At 64.5% G+C, this 16,151-nt stretch overlaps 1 protein-coding gene across 7 annotated transcripts in view; it reads right to left on the bottom strand.

The window, feature by feature from the left end:
• WNK2 (WNK lysine deficient protein kinase 2) overlaps positions 1-16,151 on the bottom strand; it is a 113,976-nt gene that overhangs the window by 19,867 nt on the left and 77,958 nt on the right. For 3 of the 7 annotated variants that reach the window (XM_079789748.1, XM_079789747.1, XM_079789745.1), the window contains exons 20-26: positions 12,685-13,508; positions 12,272-12,341; positions 8,521-8,600; positions 7,768-8,420; positions 6,073-6,287; positions 5,071-5,259; positions 4,302-4,400 (exon numbers count right to left, since the gene is read on the bottom strand). In XM_079789748.1, coding sequence (XP_079645874.1) covers positions 4,302-4,400; positions 5,071-5,259; positions 6,073-6,287; positions 7,768-8,420; positions 8,521-8,600; positions 12,272-12,341; positions 12,685-13,508 — 2,130 coding nt within the window. The remainder of the gene's footprint in view (positions 1-4,301; positions 4,401-5,070; positions 5,260-6,072; positions 6,288-7,767; positions 8,421-8,520; positions 8,601-12,271; positions 12,342-12,684; positions 13,509-16,151) is intronic. The other 4 variants (XM_079789750.1, XM_079789749.1, XM_079789746.1 and 1 more) reach the window with 3 other exon arrangements.

The raw sequence follows: 16,151 nt of genomic DNA on the forward strand, positions 1-16,151 counted from the left end.
GCGGCAGTCCTGTCCAGGGGGGGAGAGGCAGGGGACGATTCTCTCCCACTGGGTCTTGTCTGGTATCTCCTACCCAGCAGGCAGGGCGCGGCCCCGCCACAGGTGGCCGGCCCTGCGGTCCCGGAGCCTGTCTGTGCCGACAGACGGCACACGCTGACCTCAGCGTCGGCGGCCCTGACAGTCTGCCCAACCAGAGGGAGAGCGGGAGGGACTCGGGAGTCAGGAGCTGAGGTGGGACAGCAGGGGCTCGGGCATCCCCAAGGTCACTCAGCAAGGCTGCGCCAGCGGAGGGTCTGGCTCCTGCCCACGCCCTCACAGCAGCAGGCCCTGCGCACACCCACGCCGCGCCCGGAGGCGCCGCAGCCCCCAGCACGCACCCTGCTCCCCTTCCTCCTGCCGTCTCTAACGAGCACAGACAGGCAAAGGGACAAGCAGCACCCAGACCCACCGCCCGGGGTGAGCCTTGAAGGGCCTGTGCGACGGCCCTCCGGGCCGCAGGGCGCGTGGCCACCCAGAGCCTGTCTGCGTACTCCCCGTCACGTTCTTGGGGCGGGGGGGTGAGCCTCAGCGCCCAGACTGCAGCAGGCCCCACCCGCTGACCCAGAGCACGGGACTGAACACCAGCCAGGTCTCCACGGCCCGACGAGTTCTGGCGGCCGCCGGGCCGGGCAGGGCTGGCTCCCGTGGCTCCGTCCTCCCGGGACGGCCACCCGCGGCCAGGCGCCTGCTCAACCCCCCGGAGGGCCTGCAGAGGAAGCCCAGGGACCTCACTGGAAACCCAGGGCCGGGCGGCCACCGGGACGCGGTGCTCAGGCCCCGCCCCACACCTGACCGGCCCGTGAGAGCCGAGCACAGCCGCTCCGGGCCCCCGCTGGACTTCAACACCGTCAGCTCCTCGCCATGCCCTGCGCTCACGCCACTGGGCGCCCACAGCCCTGCCCCTCAGCCCGTCCCCGCGTCTGCGCCCGGCTGCTCACCAAACCGACACTCCCGCCCGCGAGGCCTCGGCAGCAGCGAGGGCGCCAGGAGCCACACGGGCTGACAGGCCGACAAGGAGCCTGAGGAGGCCTCGGGGTGTGGGGGTGAAAAGCAGACCAGCCCCACCCCTACCTTCCTGTGGAGAGCAGGGTGTCCCTGCAGGACTCCGTCCTCGGCCAAGGCCCTGGGAAGAGCCGAGCCAGCCTCCAGGCCCCAGAACACCCGGGAAGGCCCAGGGGCGGGCCAGCCGCTCTCCTGCCTGGGGCAGCACGTGGCGGCAGGGGTGCCGAGCGGCCCGCCTTCGCCCCACACGCACCCGGCACAGGCGCAGGGGCTGCTCCTGGCGTGGACAGCCAGCCTGCTGGCGCCTGCCTCCACCTCCCCCGGCCTCTGGCTGGCTGCCAGGCGATGCCTCCAACTCGAGGGTGCCAGAGGGGGGCTGCTTACCGATGGGCCGGGCCCACAGCCACCCACACCTGCCTCTGCCCTGGTGCTCAAAGGCTGTCGGAGGGCCGGCCCTGTGGGGCTCCCACCGCATGAGGAGGTCCGTGGCCGAGGGGTGGTGCACCCCGACAGTGGCAGCATGCACTCGGTCTGGCAGAGGAAAGCGGGGTCGCGCCAAGGCACTGCTCTGGGTGTCTACGGACTGAGCCACCAGCCTCTCAAGCGGAGGAAAGTCCAAACCTGGTTTGTGGAGCAGGACCTGGCAGCAGCCCCGTCTGGGCCGCACAGGCCCCAAGCACAGGGCCGGCCCCTCGGACAGCCTGGGGGCCAGCGCTCACCAATGCGGCCTGCGTGAGCGGAGGTGCGGGGGTGCATGGAGGCTCTCCTCCTTGGCCCCCCCACCCCGGGCCCTCTCCCACACCCACTGCAGCAGGCCCTCACAGGAGGGCGGGAGGGAAACACGCCCAGCTAAGGCGGGCCTCGGGGGCCCAGAGACAACCTTGCTGCAGCCTGGACCCCGGGCACGTGGCCAAAGGCCCGGAGTACACGATGTCCCCGAGGACGTGAGCCCTGCTCTGGGAGGGGAGGAGCCCACGGGCTGGCTGACCACAGGACACCAGGACCCATCACTTCCGCAGCCCGACCCGGCGTTCACCGGGCAGGGGGCCTGCAGGATGAGCAGCAGCTCGGGAGTCAGCAGGGTCGAGGGTTGAGGCTGTGCTGCTGAGGCTGTGCCCACCTTGCTCGGCCCAGGCCTGGCTGCCTCTCCCACAGGCACCGCCTCCCAGCGCCTGGCACTGCCCACAGCTCTGCGGAGCCCCCCCCCCCCCCCCCCCAGCTCCCTCATCTCTGAGTTCCAGGGCAGCTTCCAAACTTCACACAGAGCTGACTTTTCCAGATGCGTCTCCTTTCCTTTCAGGAGGGAGAACCCACCATTCTCTGCTTTCCCTCCGGCTTAGGCGGGGCTCGCACCCGACTCCAGCTCTGCTCCACCTCCCTGTGGCCGACCTCTCCGCTACCAGACCAATGTCCTTCCCCCGTCGTGGGCCCCCGGGTCACCAGGCACCCGCGAACAGGAGCTCCAGGAGCCGAGGGCCGGTACCAGCACCGAAGGGAGGGGTCCTGGGTGTTCGGGCCCCAGCAGAGCGGCTGGGGCGCTCAGGGCACCTGCCCCGACAAGCGGGCCGTGCAGGCCGCACGCTCCTCACCGCAGCCTCAGAGCCAGGGGCCGCTTCCTGCCTGAGAGCTGGCCAGGCTGTGCCAACAGCAGGATCATCGCCCTCACAGCACCGAGGGAGCAGGCCAGCCCGGCAGCGGGTGCCGCCTGAAACCCCCCACCGGGCCCGGCCCGTCGGCACCGAGCTGTGCCTCACACACTCCTTTCCTCCGGGCCAGGGCAGCAGCAAAACCTAATCTCCTTGTCCCTGCTCGGCCTCAAATTTCTCTTTGATGTTGGAACAGTAAGTGATAGTGAAAAACAAGGAAAACCCTAAAAGCAGAACAGGTGGCTCTGCAGGGAAGTGGTGATGGCCTGCGGCTGGCGTGGCGCCCTGGGGAACCCCTGCTCACATGGACTTCCCACCTGCGGCAGCCGCCCTCCGGCAGGGACCAAGTCGCCTCTGCGCAGGAGACACCTGGGGACCCGGATGTGCTCACACCACAGCTCCGCGCGCATGCGCACGGCCGAGGAGTGACAGAGAGCTGGCCCCCACCTGACTCCAACTATCTGACTGCGACTACCCAGCAGCCGGCGCCCCCACGCTGAACCAGCATCTGTCCGTGAATGAGGAGCGCCGGGCAGGCCCTGGGCCCTTCTCCCTGGTCCCCGCCTGCCTCCGGCCTGCTGCCTGGGAGGAGCCGTGCCCTCTGGGGGGATGGGTGCCTCCCGTGGGCGTGGCCTCAGGTCCCAGCAAGCACAATGTATCTTTATTGTACAAGCAAAAGACCACACGCCCAAACCAGCATGTCCAATCCAATTGGCAAAAAGCTTAATTTTTCTGTTAAAAACAAAAATCTAGAAGCCCACAGCTTTTGATTCCCTTGCCAATCCATCTGAGGGATAAGAAACAATTTGGGAGAGCCCTGAGCAGGTACCCCATTCCTGGGCACACGTCCGGGTCCCAGGAGGGCACCGGGGCGTGGGCGGCTGGGACTGAGTGCTGTCACGGGGCTTGTGGGCTGCACAGCCGGCTGCCTCGCTAGCCCTGAGGCGAGGGGGCGCCACCAGGTGCAGTGCAGGAGCTAGAGACCCCGGAGGGGCTGGGGCCAGCTCTCCCGGGGCTGGGAGGTCCTGGGGCGAGCAGAGGGGCGGGGCTGGGGGTCCCAGCTGGTGTGAGCGCTCAGCATGTCCGCATGCGGGGGGGGGGGGGGGGGGGGGGCGGGGGGTTCTGGATGTTGTGACACGGGCCTTTTACGGTGACCTGCCAGCACTATCTTGCTCACATGCATGTCTTCAAAGTCCAGACACGTGTGAAGCACGTCATGCATGGAGAGAAGGCGGGCTGTCTTGTTGTTGCTGGAACTGGGGACAGTGAATGTGTGTATTTGCCACAATCGCAACAGAAATAAAAGTATGTCCAACGTCACAAGAATACAAGGTGACGAGAGAAGTGCAGCACGGCCTGGGGGCGGGGCGGGTCTGCGTGGGCTCAGGCGGGCCGCTGTGTGTGCCGCCGGTGCCGGCAGGAGCTGCGAGCATGCACCGTGCTTTCTGGGGCCAGACGGGTGGGTGTGGACGAGGCTCTGTTTCGATATTAAGTAAATGAGCTCAATGGCGTAGGGGAGGCGTCCTATAAAGCATGTGGAGGTGATGGAGACAGGGAGCGGGAGGGAGAGCCAAGGGCCGGGAGGTGATAAAATACAAAAGAACAAATACAGACAGATGGACACAGACACGGGTCCACTGAGGAATCGAGCGCGAGGTTTGCTACTAGACTTATGGGCCACTCTCTCAGACGTTGGGTGGTAAACCGTCCAGCCTGCAAGTGAATATAGAGGGAAGAGAACAGAGACAGGCATCAAGTACAGTCTCCGGCTGCTCCTGCACCACCAGCCACACCAGCCTCGCCACTTAGCATCCACGGCTGCACTCGCCCAGCCCCGAGGACCGCAGCCACTGACCACGTAATGGAAAGGAGGAAGCGCTGGAGCGGAGAGAGGCAGACCCAGGAGCGCGTGCGGGGCAGGGCAGGGACCGGATGTGGCTGCGGTCCCCACGCCTCTGCAGAGATGGCGTGGAGAAGTGCCTCATCGCACAGCTGCTGTGTCCACGGCCATTCCACCTCAAGGCCCAACTCCCAGCTCCAGAGCTGTGCCCCGGGCCCCCGCGGCCCTTCTGGACCCATGTTTAGCAGGGAACAGGGCAGGGCAGAGCGGGCAGTGCCTGGCGCCCGGCACAAACCACACCGCAGACACCACGTCTGACCTCAGTGGTCCTTCCCCAGGTTGCTCTAGCCAAGCACGCCTCCCTCGGAGCCACTTAAAGCAAGACGGTGATGGGTGGCCACCCACTCTTCTCATTCAAAGGCTACCTCTAGGGTCACTTCCTTCAGGAGCTGTCGCCAGCCTCGGCCACAGCTCACGTCCCCGCTACACCACACGGCCCTGCGTGGCTAGCACATGCTCAGAGGCGGGCAAGCTGGGAATCACCTGGGCCGTGGGCTCCGCCCCCGTCACTGGCTAAGCCGGAGCAGATGTCTGCAGACAAGGAGGCCCGCACGGAGCAGGGCTGCTGGGTCTGCACTGCCTTCCCACAGGAGTCTGCCGCTGCTGCGGGCCCTGCCCCGGCCCTGGCGGGGTCCTGGGCAAGAGGGGCGCGGCTGCAGTCTGACAAATGACCTGGGTGGGGAGAAGGGACAGGACTATGAGGCGCCGAGGGCAGCCCGGCCCGCACGGTGCGCAGCTGTCCTCTCTGCTTGTTGCTGGGTGACCTTGGGGAAGCCGAGGCCCTGCAGGCATGGGCACGTGGCTGGGTGACCCACGTGGGTGTGCCGGGAGGATTAAAGAAATGACCAGTCTCCACCGGTCGACAGCACCGAGTCGGGCTTGCCTCGTGCAAACGCGTGGGAAGGACACGGCAGCTCCGGGGGCCCTGGCTGCGGGGGCCGGCGAGCCGCCTCCTCACTACGTGGTCCCGGCGGCTCCAGGGCAGGCATGGCCTGCGGTTCGGCACTGTGCTCCGCGCCCTGCAGGTGCCACGCGACGCCCAGAGGGAGGGCTTGTGGCCCGCTTCCCACCTGGTGCGGCTGAGATTTCCACTCACCGGGTCTCCACCCGGGGTGCCAGGGCTCGGGGTCCGCGGGCACCCTCAGTGCTGGGGCCTCACCGCCCTGCCCCTCCCCCAAGGCAGCTGCTCAGCCCCCCTGTGGTGACATATGTCTAAGAAACGCCAGGAAACAGCCCGGTCCCGGCAGCACCCTGCAGGGCGGAGCCCCTGGGGAAGAGCAGCCCGGCTCTGGAGAGCCCGAGCCTCCTCCCTCCCTCCCTCGCTGCAGCTGCAGCTCCCGGGCAGAGCAGACCTGCGCTCGGTCCTTTCCTCTGGCCACGGCCCGTGGTCCCGCTCAGTGAGGGGTGAAAAGCGCCCTTCCAGGTCCGGGTGCCTGCCTCCACCTGCCCAGCCCCAGCCCAGCCCCCAGCAGGCACAGGGCCGACCTGTGCTGGAGGCCACGACCTTGAGCTGCTGCACCAGTGGAGTCAGCAGCCTCCCAGCCTTCAGCTTGCTCCTGCTGGCCTTCCTCCGGCGGCCGGCGGGTGGGGCCGTGTGCAAGAGCCCCAGGTTGGGGGGCAGGGTCCTGCCCAGGCGGCGGTACAGGGCTTCGATCTCTCGCTTCTGCTGGCTCTGCAGCTCCGCGATCTCCCGCAGGTGCCTGTGGGGGAGCAGAGGGCTGGGTGGGCTCCGGCCAAGGCGGACAGGAGCGTGGGGGGGGGGGGGGGGCAGGCCGCCTGCAGGCACCGGGCAGTGCGGCTGCTCAAAGGAGCCGGCGTTTATCCCAACGTTTTCCTGTTTACATGTCAGCCACGTGGGATCACGCGCCCTGACCAGCTGCAGAGACGCGCTCCCTCCAGGCTCGGACTCGGGGGGTTGTTCGTTTTTGTTTTTTGGGGGGAGGCTGGGTATGGACACCGTCACACATTTGTGCTCACAGTACAAGCCCTGCACATCATCACAGGTGAGAACAAGAACGGCCAGCACTCGGAACCGGGAGGCGCCTCGCTTACCAGCTGTTTTCTCCTCCCCGCAAGGGAGCGAGCGCCAGGGGCATCTCAGAGAGACATGTGGTCAGCCAGCCCCGCCCTGCCAGGGCCTCCCAGCTCGGCACCACCCCACGGGCAGAGCGGACCTGGCAGGCCGCCGGGTGGGAAGCCTCTGCTGAGACGGTGGCAGCCCTGGCTGTGGCAGCCGCGCCCACCCCTTGGTGTGTGGCGGGAAACAGGTGTTTTCGTGATGAGGCAGAAGGAAAAGAAGTTCTAATTTTTCCTATTACGTCTTCAACGCCTGTCAGATTTATTTTAGAAAAATGATTCTCTAAACAGAAAAGTGCTATTGCATCCGATTAGATTCACAGAGTGTGAGTTTCAAGGGGGAAGCTGGCTGGAGCGGGGGAGAGATGCCTGGTCAGCTGGGAGCGAGACCGCTGCCCCAAGTGGGCCTCTCAGATTATGGGGCTCTGGGGTCCTATGAACTGCAAATGCAGGTGGGGAGGCAGGCACCTGTATCCCCACAGGGTGCCCAGGGGTCTGACAAGGCACCAAGGCAGCGAGCAACAAGTACTGGGTGCCCAGGCTGGGATGAGGGGGTGGGGGAGGGGCCGGCCTCAAGGGGTAGGGGTGGGGGGCCAGGGCAGGGCAGGCAAGCTCTCCCGCCCCCTCCGGGCAGGCACAGCCCTGCCCGCCCACCCAGAGGAGGAGCAGGAGAGGCTGGCCAGGCTCCTGGGCCTGTGGGCAGCTCCTGGGTCCACCCCAGAGCCCTCTGCCCTCAGCCTTCTGTCCAGGACGCCAGCCTCTCCCACCGCAGCAACCACACGGGGTCCTCCTGCCCAGGAGGCCAGGGTGCAGCTGGCTGGGGCCCTGACCAGGCGGTGGCCGCACTTCAGAGGCAGCGTGAGGGGCCTGGTCTGGGGACACCCGCTGTCCTGCCGAGGCCTCAGGAGGGGCGGCCGTGGGGTGAAGAGGCAGGGCCCCCAGACCAGGGGCCAGGCCAGCAGCACAGCAGCGACCGCTGCCCGCCACCTGGCCCAGGCCCCAGGGTGCATGGCAGAGCCCGGGCCTCGGCGCCCTGCACACACCCACACCCACACCCACACCCACACCCACACCCACACCCACACCCACACCCACGGGACCTACTTCTCCCGCAGACTCTGCAGCTCCTTCCTGATGTCCGCGTCCTCGGGCTCCGAGTCGTTGTCGCTGCTAATGTAGGACGACTGGGAGTGGAAGGAGGTCACGCTGATGGTGGGGACCTTCACGCCCGCCCTGCGGGGGGCCTCGGGGCCCGGGGGCCCAGCCCCCGCGGACCGGTGCAGGAGGGCCGCGGCCTTCCTCACGAAATCGCCAGCCGAGCTGCCACTGCTGCGGGGCAGGGAGCCCGGCTTCAGCGCCGGCGGCCTCCCGGGTACACGCTCGTCCCCAGAGTCGCTGGACAAGGGCTCCTGGCAGACCTCGAGGGCGGAGGCCGTCTGCGCCCGCCGCAGGGCCAGCTTCACGTCGGGGCTGCCGGGACCCTCCTCCAGGTACACGTCGGGCGGGGCCGAGTACCGCAGGCTGTGGGGGGAGGCCAGGGTCCACTCGTCCTGGGTGCTGACCACGGAGAACCGGCCCACGGTTTTGGCTGGAGAGCTGCCGTCCTGCTGCCCGGGCTGCTTCCGAGGGGACCCTGAGGCCAGAGCACCAGGGGGCTGCGGGGCACGGGCCTGGCCGCCCTGGGTCAGCACCCCGGGCGCCCCGCCACTCTGGTCTGCGGGCTCCAGATGCGCAGGGATGGTGGGCGTGGGGGCACCCTTGGGAAACAGAAGAGAAACGATTCCACACGAACGCCAGCAGAGAGCAAACGCCACCACCCGGCCGAGCCCGCCCGGTCTCGTCGCGGAGAACACCTACCTGAGGGGCCCTGGTGGCTGCAGGTGAGCCCGAGGCTGCCCGGCCTCCCTCGGGGCCCCGTGTGCTGCTCACAGGTGCTGCTGGGGACAGGGACACCATCACTGGGGCTCAGGCAGGGGTCCCGGGGAGGGCATGGTGGGAGGGAAGGGGCCACAGTGAGCAGCTGTCCCAACCTCCCCGCCTTCACAGGGGGCGCCCTAGAGCCTGGGAGGGAGCAGGTGTCAGCCCAATCCACTCGGGTCTCAGCAGGCCCTCGACACAGCTGATGGTCACCTGCCGCACTGGGGAGAGGAGGGAGGGACGGGCCCAGGGCAGGCTGAGGGGCATCGCCGGAGGCACTGGGCACAGGGGCCGGAGCCGGCGGGGCATCCATCCGGGTGTTGGCCTCCTGGGCTGAGGCGGGCTCCCCGAGGCCTGCAGGGTGATGGGGGGCCTCTGGAGGGGAGGTGCAGGGCCCTGGGGCCACATCCGGGGGCCGTGCAGCAAACTGGGCATCGTGAGTTTCTGCTGCCTCTACCACCCATGGTGTCCCCTCTCCCCCTAACGCCTCTACCACCCCATGGCGTCCCCTCTCCCCCTAACGCCTCTACCACCCCATGGGGTCACCTCTCCCCCTAACACCTCTACCACCCCATGGTGTCCCCTCTCCCCCTGCCGTCTCTACCACCCCATGGTGTCACCTCTCCCCCAACACCTCTACCACCCCATGGGGTCACCTCTCCCCCTGCCGTCTCTACCACCCCATGGTGTCACCTCTCCCCCTAACACCTCTACCACCTCATGGTGTCCCCTCTCCCCCTGCCGTCTCTACCACCCCATGGTGTCACCTCTCCCCCAACACCTCTACCACCCCATGGGGTCACCTCTCCCCCTGCCGTCTCTACCACCCCATGGTGTCACCTCTCCCCCTAACACCTCTACCACCCCATGGTGTCACCTCTCCCCCAACACCTCTACCACCCCATGGTGTCACCTCTCCCCCTAACACCTCTACCACCCCATGGGGTCACCTCTCCCCCTGCCGTCTCTACCACCCCATGATGTCACCTCTCCCCCTAACACCTCTACCACCCCATGGTGTCACCTCTCCCCCTAACGCCTCTACCACCCCATGGTGTCCCCTCTCCCCCTGCCGCCTCTACCACCCCATGGTGTCACCTCTCCCCCTAACGCCTCTACCACCCCATGGTGTCCCCTCTCCCCCTGCCGCCTCTACCACCCCATGGTGTCCCCTCTCCCCCTAACGCCTCTACCACCCCATGGGGTCCCCTCTCTCCCTAACGCCTCTACCACCCCATGGTGTCCCCTCTCCCCCTGCCGCCTCTACCACCCCATGGTGTCCCCTCTCCCCCTAACGCCTCTACCACCCCATGGGGTCACCTCTCTCCCTAACGCCTCTACCACCCCATGGTGTCCCCTCTCCCCCTGCCGCCTCTAACACCCCATGGTGTCCCCTCTCCCCCTAACGCCTCTACCACCCCATGGGGTCCCCTCTCCCCCTAACGCCTCTACCACCCCATGGTGTCCCCTCTCCCCCTGCCGCCTCTACCACCCCATGGTGTCCCCTCTCCCCCTGCCGCCTCTACCACCCCATGGTGTCCCCTCTCCCCCTAACGCCTCTACCACCCCATGGGGTCCCCTCTCCCCCTGCCGCCTCTACCACCCCATGGTGTCCCCTCTCCCCCTAACGCCTCTACCACCCCATGGTGTCCCCTCTCTCCCTGCCGCCTCTACCACCCCATGGTGTCCCATCTCCCCCTAACGCCTCTACCACCCCATGGGGTCACCTCTCTCCCTAACGCCTCTACCACCCCATGGTGTCCCCTCTCCCCCTAACGCCTCTACCACCCCATGGTGTCCCCTATCCCCCTAACGCCTCTACCACCCCATGGGGTCACCTCTCCCCCTAACGCCTCTACCACCCCATGGTGTCCCCTCTCCCCCTAACGCCTCTACCACCCCATGGGGTCACCTCTCCCCCTAACGCCTCTACCACCCCATGGTGTCCCCTCTCCCCCTAACGCCTCTACCACCCCATGGTGTCCCCTCTCCCCCTAACGCCTCTACCACCCCATGGGGTCACCTCTCTCCCTGCCGCCTCTACCACCCCATGGGGTCCCCTCTCCCCCTGCCGCCTCTACCACCCCATGGGGTCCCCTCTCCCCCTGCCGCCTCTACCACCCCATGGGGTCACCTCTCCCCCTAACGCCTCTACCACCCCATGGGGTCCCCTCTCCCCCTAACGCCTCTACCACCCGATGGTGTCCCCTCTCCCCCTAACGCCTCTACCACCCCATGGGGTCCCCTCTCTCCCTAACGCCTCTACCACCCCATGGGGTCCCCTCTCCCCCTAACGCCTCTACCACCCCATGGGGTCCCCTCTCCCCCTAACGCCTCTACCACCCCATGGTGTCCCCTCTCCCCCTAACGCCTCTACCACCCCATGGTGTCCCCTCTCTCCCTAACGCCTCTACCACCCCATGGGGTCCCCTCTCTCCCTAACGCCTCTACCACCCCATGGGGTCACCTCTCCCCCTAACGCCTCTACCACCCCATGGGGTCACCTCTCCCCCTGCCGCCTCTACCACCCCATGGTGTCACCTCTCCCCCTAACGCCTCTACCACCCCATGGGGTCACCTCTCTCCCTAACGCCTCTACCACCCCATGGGGTCACCTCTCTCCCTGCCGCCTCTACCACCCCATGGTGTCCCCTCTCCCCCTAACGCCTCTACCACCCGATGGTGTCCCCTCTCCCCCTAACGCCTCTACCACCCCATGGGGTCACCTCTCTCCCTAACGCCTCTACCACCCGATGGTGTCCCCTCTCCCCCTGCCGCCTCTACCACCCCATGGGGTCACCTCTCCCCCTAACACCTCTACCACCCCATGGTGTCCCCTCTCCCCCTAACGCCTCTACCACCCCATGGTGTCCCCTCTCCCCCTAACACCTCTACCACCCCATGGGGTCACCTCTCCCCCTAACGCCTCTACCACCCCATGGGGTCCCCTCTCTCCCTAACGCCTCTACCACCCGATGGTGTCACCTCTCCCCCTAACGCCTCTACCACCCCATGGTGTCCCCTCTCCCCCTAACGCCTCTACCACCCCATGGTGTCCCCCCTCCCCCTAACGCCTCTACCACCCCATGGTGTCCCCTCTCCCCCTAACGCCTCTACCACCCCATGGTGTCCCCTCTCCCCCTGCTGCCTCTATCACCCCATGGTGTCCCCTCTCCCCCTAACGCCTCTACCACCCCATGGGGTCCCCTCTCCCCCTGCCGCCTCTACCACCCCATGGTGTCACGGGCCTCCCTGACAGGGTCTGGTAATGAACGGGTCACATGAGGCCCTGGAAGGTGCAGATCGACAGGGCTGAGCCTCGCCCCGCTGCTTGTGTTAGAGAATGCCATCAAGGCTGCCTGCTTGCCCCCACAGAATGGGAACACAGCCTGATATTTCTGAGCTGCGTTCCCAGAGCTACTGTGCGGAGTGAATGACCGGGCAGAGCGAGCTGACGTGTGGGGGCCTGGCCTGAGCCGAGACCCACACGCGACAACACCCACGCAGGTGGCGCGGGCCAGCCGGCCGCACTGACAGGCTGACCCCGCCAGGCGGAGGACGGTCTGCCGTGCCCACGGGCGGTGGACTCCCTCAGGCGTGTGAGCGTGCGCTAAGGCACCATGACGGGCGCTGCCCTGTCTGGCCCCACGCAAGGCGCTGCGGAGGGAGGGTGGGTGCACCGTGCCATCACCTGTCCCTGGCGAGGCTCCGGTCTGCTCCAGCGCAGCTGCCGGCCCAGGGGCCGGTCCGGGCTGATCCAGCTGCAGGAAGAAACAGAGAGGAAGGAGCCAGGAGCTCACGCGCTGCCCTCCCCGCAGCTACAATGCCCTCCCCGCCTCTACCACCCGGCTGTGTCCTCCAGGCTGGAGCCGGGCCGGCCCAGGCGCTCCACACACACCAGCTGGCCCAGCGGGTCCTGACTCGCACACGCACTCGCACACGCACACGCACACCCTGCGTCCCCCAAACTGGCCACTTGTTGCCAAACAAACTGGGAGGTCGGGCTCAGAGCAGGAGCGCCGGCTGGAGGGAGGCGGTGCTTCATGGCCCTCCCCCCGCACAGACCCTGACCAGGATGGCACCTCTGGCCAGGCCAGCACTCACCACCAGCTGGGGTGGCAGGGCCAGGTCCCCCATGGAGGCCTCTGTGCAGGGCGGATCCCCTCTCGGGGGCTCCAGGGTGAAGTCTCGGTCTCCCGTCTCCACCGGGGTCCCGGCCGAGGCGGAGGAGGTGGGCACGTGCTCCTGGTAGAGCAGAGTCCGCAGCTTCTCGTCCAGGCTCTTGATGGTGTTGTCCACGAAGCCCACCCTGGGAGGCGGCCCTTCCCCATCCGACTCCAAGGCTGACAGTGGCTGGGGGAGGGTGCTGGGCCCCAGAGGAGAGCTTGGGAGCTGGGGGGCAGCCAGGCTGACAGCCCCCACTGCACTGGGGAGAGGAGGGAGGGACGGGCCCAGGGCAGGCTGAGGGGCATCGCCGGAGGCACTGGGCACAGGGGCCGGAGCCGGCGGGGCATCCATCTGGGTGATGGCCTCCTGGGCTGAGGCGGGCTCCCCGAGGCCAGCGGGGTGATGGGGGGCCTCTGGAGGGGAGGTGCAGGGCCCTGGGGCCACATCCGGGGGCCGTGCAGCAAGCTGGGCATCGTGAGTCTCTGCCAGTGGCTGGGGTGCATCACGCTCGTTGGCCATCCCCTGAGAGGTCACCGGGGCCCCTGCCTGCATGGCAGCCCCCGTCGCTGGCTCTGGCCTGGGGCTGGCGGTTGGTGCGGCCGTGTCCTGGGGCACAGCAGTCACAGGGGGGGAGGGTGGCGCCGAAGGGGCTCGTGTGCCGCCGGTGGTGTCCCGGGAGCCCGGCGGCTTCGGAGGCTGCCCACCGGCCGGGGGGCCGGGCTTTCCCTTCAGGGACGGCTGGTCTTGGCAGGGCGCTGGGTCTGGAAGAGACAGAGAGGCGCTCTGTGCCCGCCCGCGGGTCCTGCTCACCTGGCACCTGCTGCCAAAGACGTGCCCTGCACGCCGGCGGCACCCACACCCTGGGCTCCTCTCCTTTCCTCTGATGCATCAACTTCAAAATAGGGAAAACTTTAACAAACATGTTCCTTGAATTATAATTTGCCCCAATACAATAAATGTTAGAGCCAGGGCTTCTTAAAATAACTTATTCTGTCCAAACTTTTAATAAAAAGTGGTAATTTAAAAAGGAACACCCCCTTTTATGTACACCAACACTGAATTACACTAAGGAATCAGAATCGCCATTCAGCTCTGAGCATCTTACTACACGGCAGGAATTATGCACTTATTTCCACTTAGCAGTGGTTCTCAACCTTCCTAACGCCGCGACCCTTTAATACAGCTCCTCATGCTGTGGTGACCCCCAACCATAAAATTATTTTCGTTGCTACTTCATAACTGTAATTTTGCTATTGTTATGAATCGTAATGTAAATATCTGTGTTTTCCGATGGCCTTAGGCAAAATTACAGTTATGAAGTAGCAACGAAAATGATTTTATGGTTGGGGGTCACCACAACATGAGGAGCTGTATTAAAGGGTCGCGGCATTAGAAAGGCTGAGAACCACTGACTTAAAGAGTAGTCGATATTGGACAGGTAATAGAAGAATGGATGCCTTAAGTTGGTACCAACTCCAAAAGTAAAACCTTGCTTTAAAAACCTTGTTTTGAAATGAATGGCATTTTCTTCAAACGAAGAATAAAGCTTTTGTCTGACACCACGACGCCTCCTTAGACATTTCCAGGAAGTAGACAGGGCACTCTCTGCACGTGGCCGCAGAGCGGAGGCCCCGGGGTGGCGCTGGGCCCGGCCACAGAATTCAGACGGCACTGTGTGAGGCAGGCCGAGGCTTCTTCCATCCTGTGGCTTTTCCTTCTTTTGCTACTTCTTTCTCCCTTCTCCTCTCCCTCCATCCTTCCTTTCCCCTCACCTCCGCACTGGACTATCTAGGACCTCCAGGAGGGAACTGAGAGTAAGTGGTGATGATGTGTATCCTTATCTTGGTCTTTCAGAGAGAAAGCACTCAGCACAGCGCCAAGGAAGAATTTGCTATTGTTTTTACAATAAAAATACGTATGTCCCTGTTATTTAAGTCACTAAAGGACACACACAGGGAAGACGAAGTGCAGACACGAGGGAGAGCCTGGGGGCCGAGGCCGATGGAGGGATGCGTCCCCGGCCGGCGGCACCGTGCCGACGCCCCGCAGCCTTCGGGAGCCCGGCACCGCTGGCCCCTTACTTCAGTCTTCCAGCTTCTGAACCGTGAGAACAGACATTTCTGTTGTGTTAAGTCGCCTAGTTTGGAATACTTTGCCATGGCAACCCTGGGCAGATAATACAGATTGCATAAACATGAAAACATTAGCTCAGAAAAAAATCAACTCAAGTAAAAATTAAACGATTGAGTTCCAGGATTGGTGGGTAAAAAGACTGGCAAATCCTCTCCCCCCAAAACAACTATAAAACTGAACAAAATACTTATTGCAAAATAACAATTATTTCAGGACTTTGGAATAAACCCAAGGCATACAACAAACTGGGGAGAATTTATTTAGTAAAAACTGCTGAATCTTGGGTAAGAATAGCTTTGCCTTACATGACAGCCAGGAAAACCAGTCGAGACGCTGCTGTCTCCTGCAGTCATCATCATCCCCAAAGCTCCCATTCCAAACAATTCAACGCACACAGGACACGCGAGGACGCTCTCACCGCAGAACAGCAACCAAACCAGTGACACGGCACACTGACCCTCTTCCCCTCCCGCCTCGCCTCTCTCCGTGGGCATTACGGTAGCCATACAGAAGAATTCTGTTCTGAGTTTGTTCTGATATTTAAATAAAGGTGTGCTGTCCTATAACACATAACAAAGCCATGAATGAATGTTGAATTTGATTAAATGTTTTCCTCCATTTACTGAGATGGTCAAATGCTTCTCCTTCAAACGGTGCCTCTGACAACCGCCATTTCTCTCATTGGTTCTGAGCTCAACTTTATTTTTGTGCGCCCCCCCCCCCCCCCCGATTCCACATATAAGTGAGATCATGCAGTGTTTGCCTTTCTCTGGCTTATTTCCTGTGGATAATGACCTCCATGTTCCCCTGCGGTCACAACGGCAGGATTTCCTTCTGCAGGCTGACGGAGTGTCCGTTTTCAGTGCTGACCCTGCTTCCACGTCTGGTGTGGGAATGGTGCTGCGCTGAACACGCAGGCGTGGCTGTCCCTCCGAGACAGGTTCCACCTCCTTTGGCCGCACACCGGGCGTGGGCTGCTGGGCTAAAAGACAGCGCTATTTTTGAGGAACCTCCATAGTGGCTGCACCAATATACATTCTCATCGGCAGTGCACAGGGCTCCCTTTTCCCCGCAGCCTCTCCAGCACGTCACCTACTGCCTTTTTTTAATCCTCACCCCAGGCTATGTTCCCAGGGACTTTTAGGGAGAGTGGGAGGGGGAAAGACGGAGAGAAACATCAATGTGAGAGAAACACATCGATTGGTTGCCTCCTGCACACGCCCGACCAGGGCCCGGCCCGGGGAGGAGCCTGCAACCAAGGTACATGCCCT

This window comes from Cnephaeus nilssonii (assembly GCF_951640355.1).
Source record: "Cnephaeus nilssonii genome assembly, chromosome: 14".
Taxonomy (NCBI): domain Eukaryota; kingdom Metazoa; phylum Chordata; class Mammalia; order Chiroptera; family Vespertilionidae; genus Cnephaeus; species Cnephaeus nilssonii.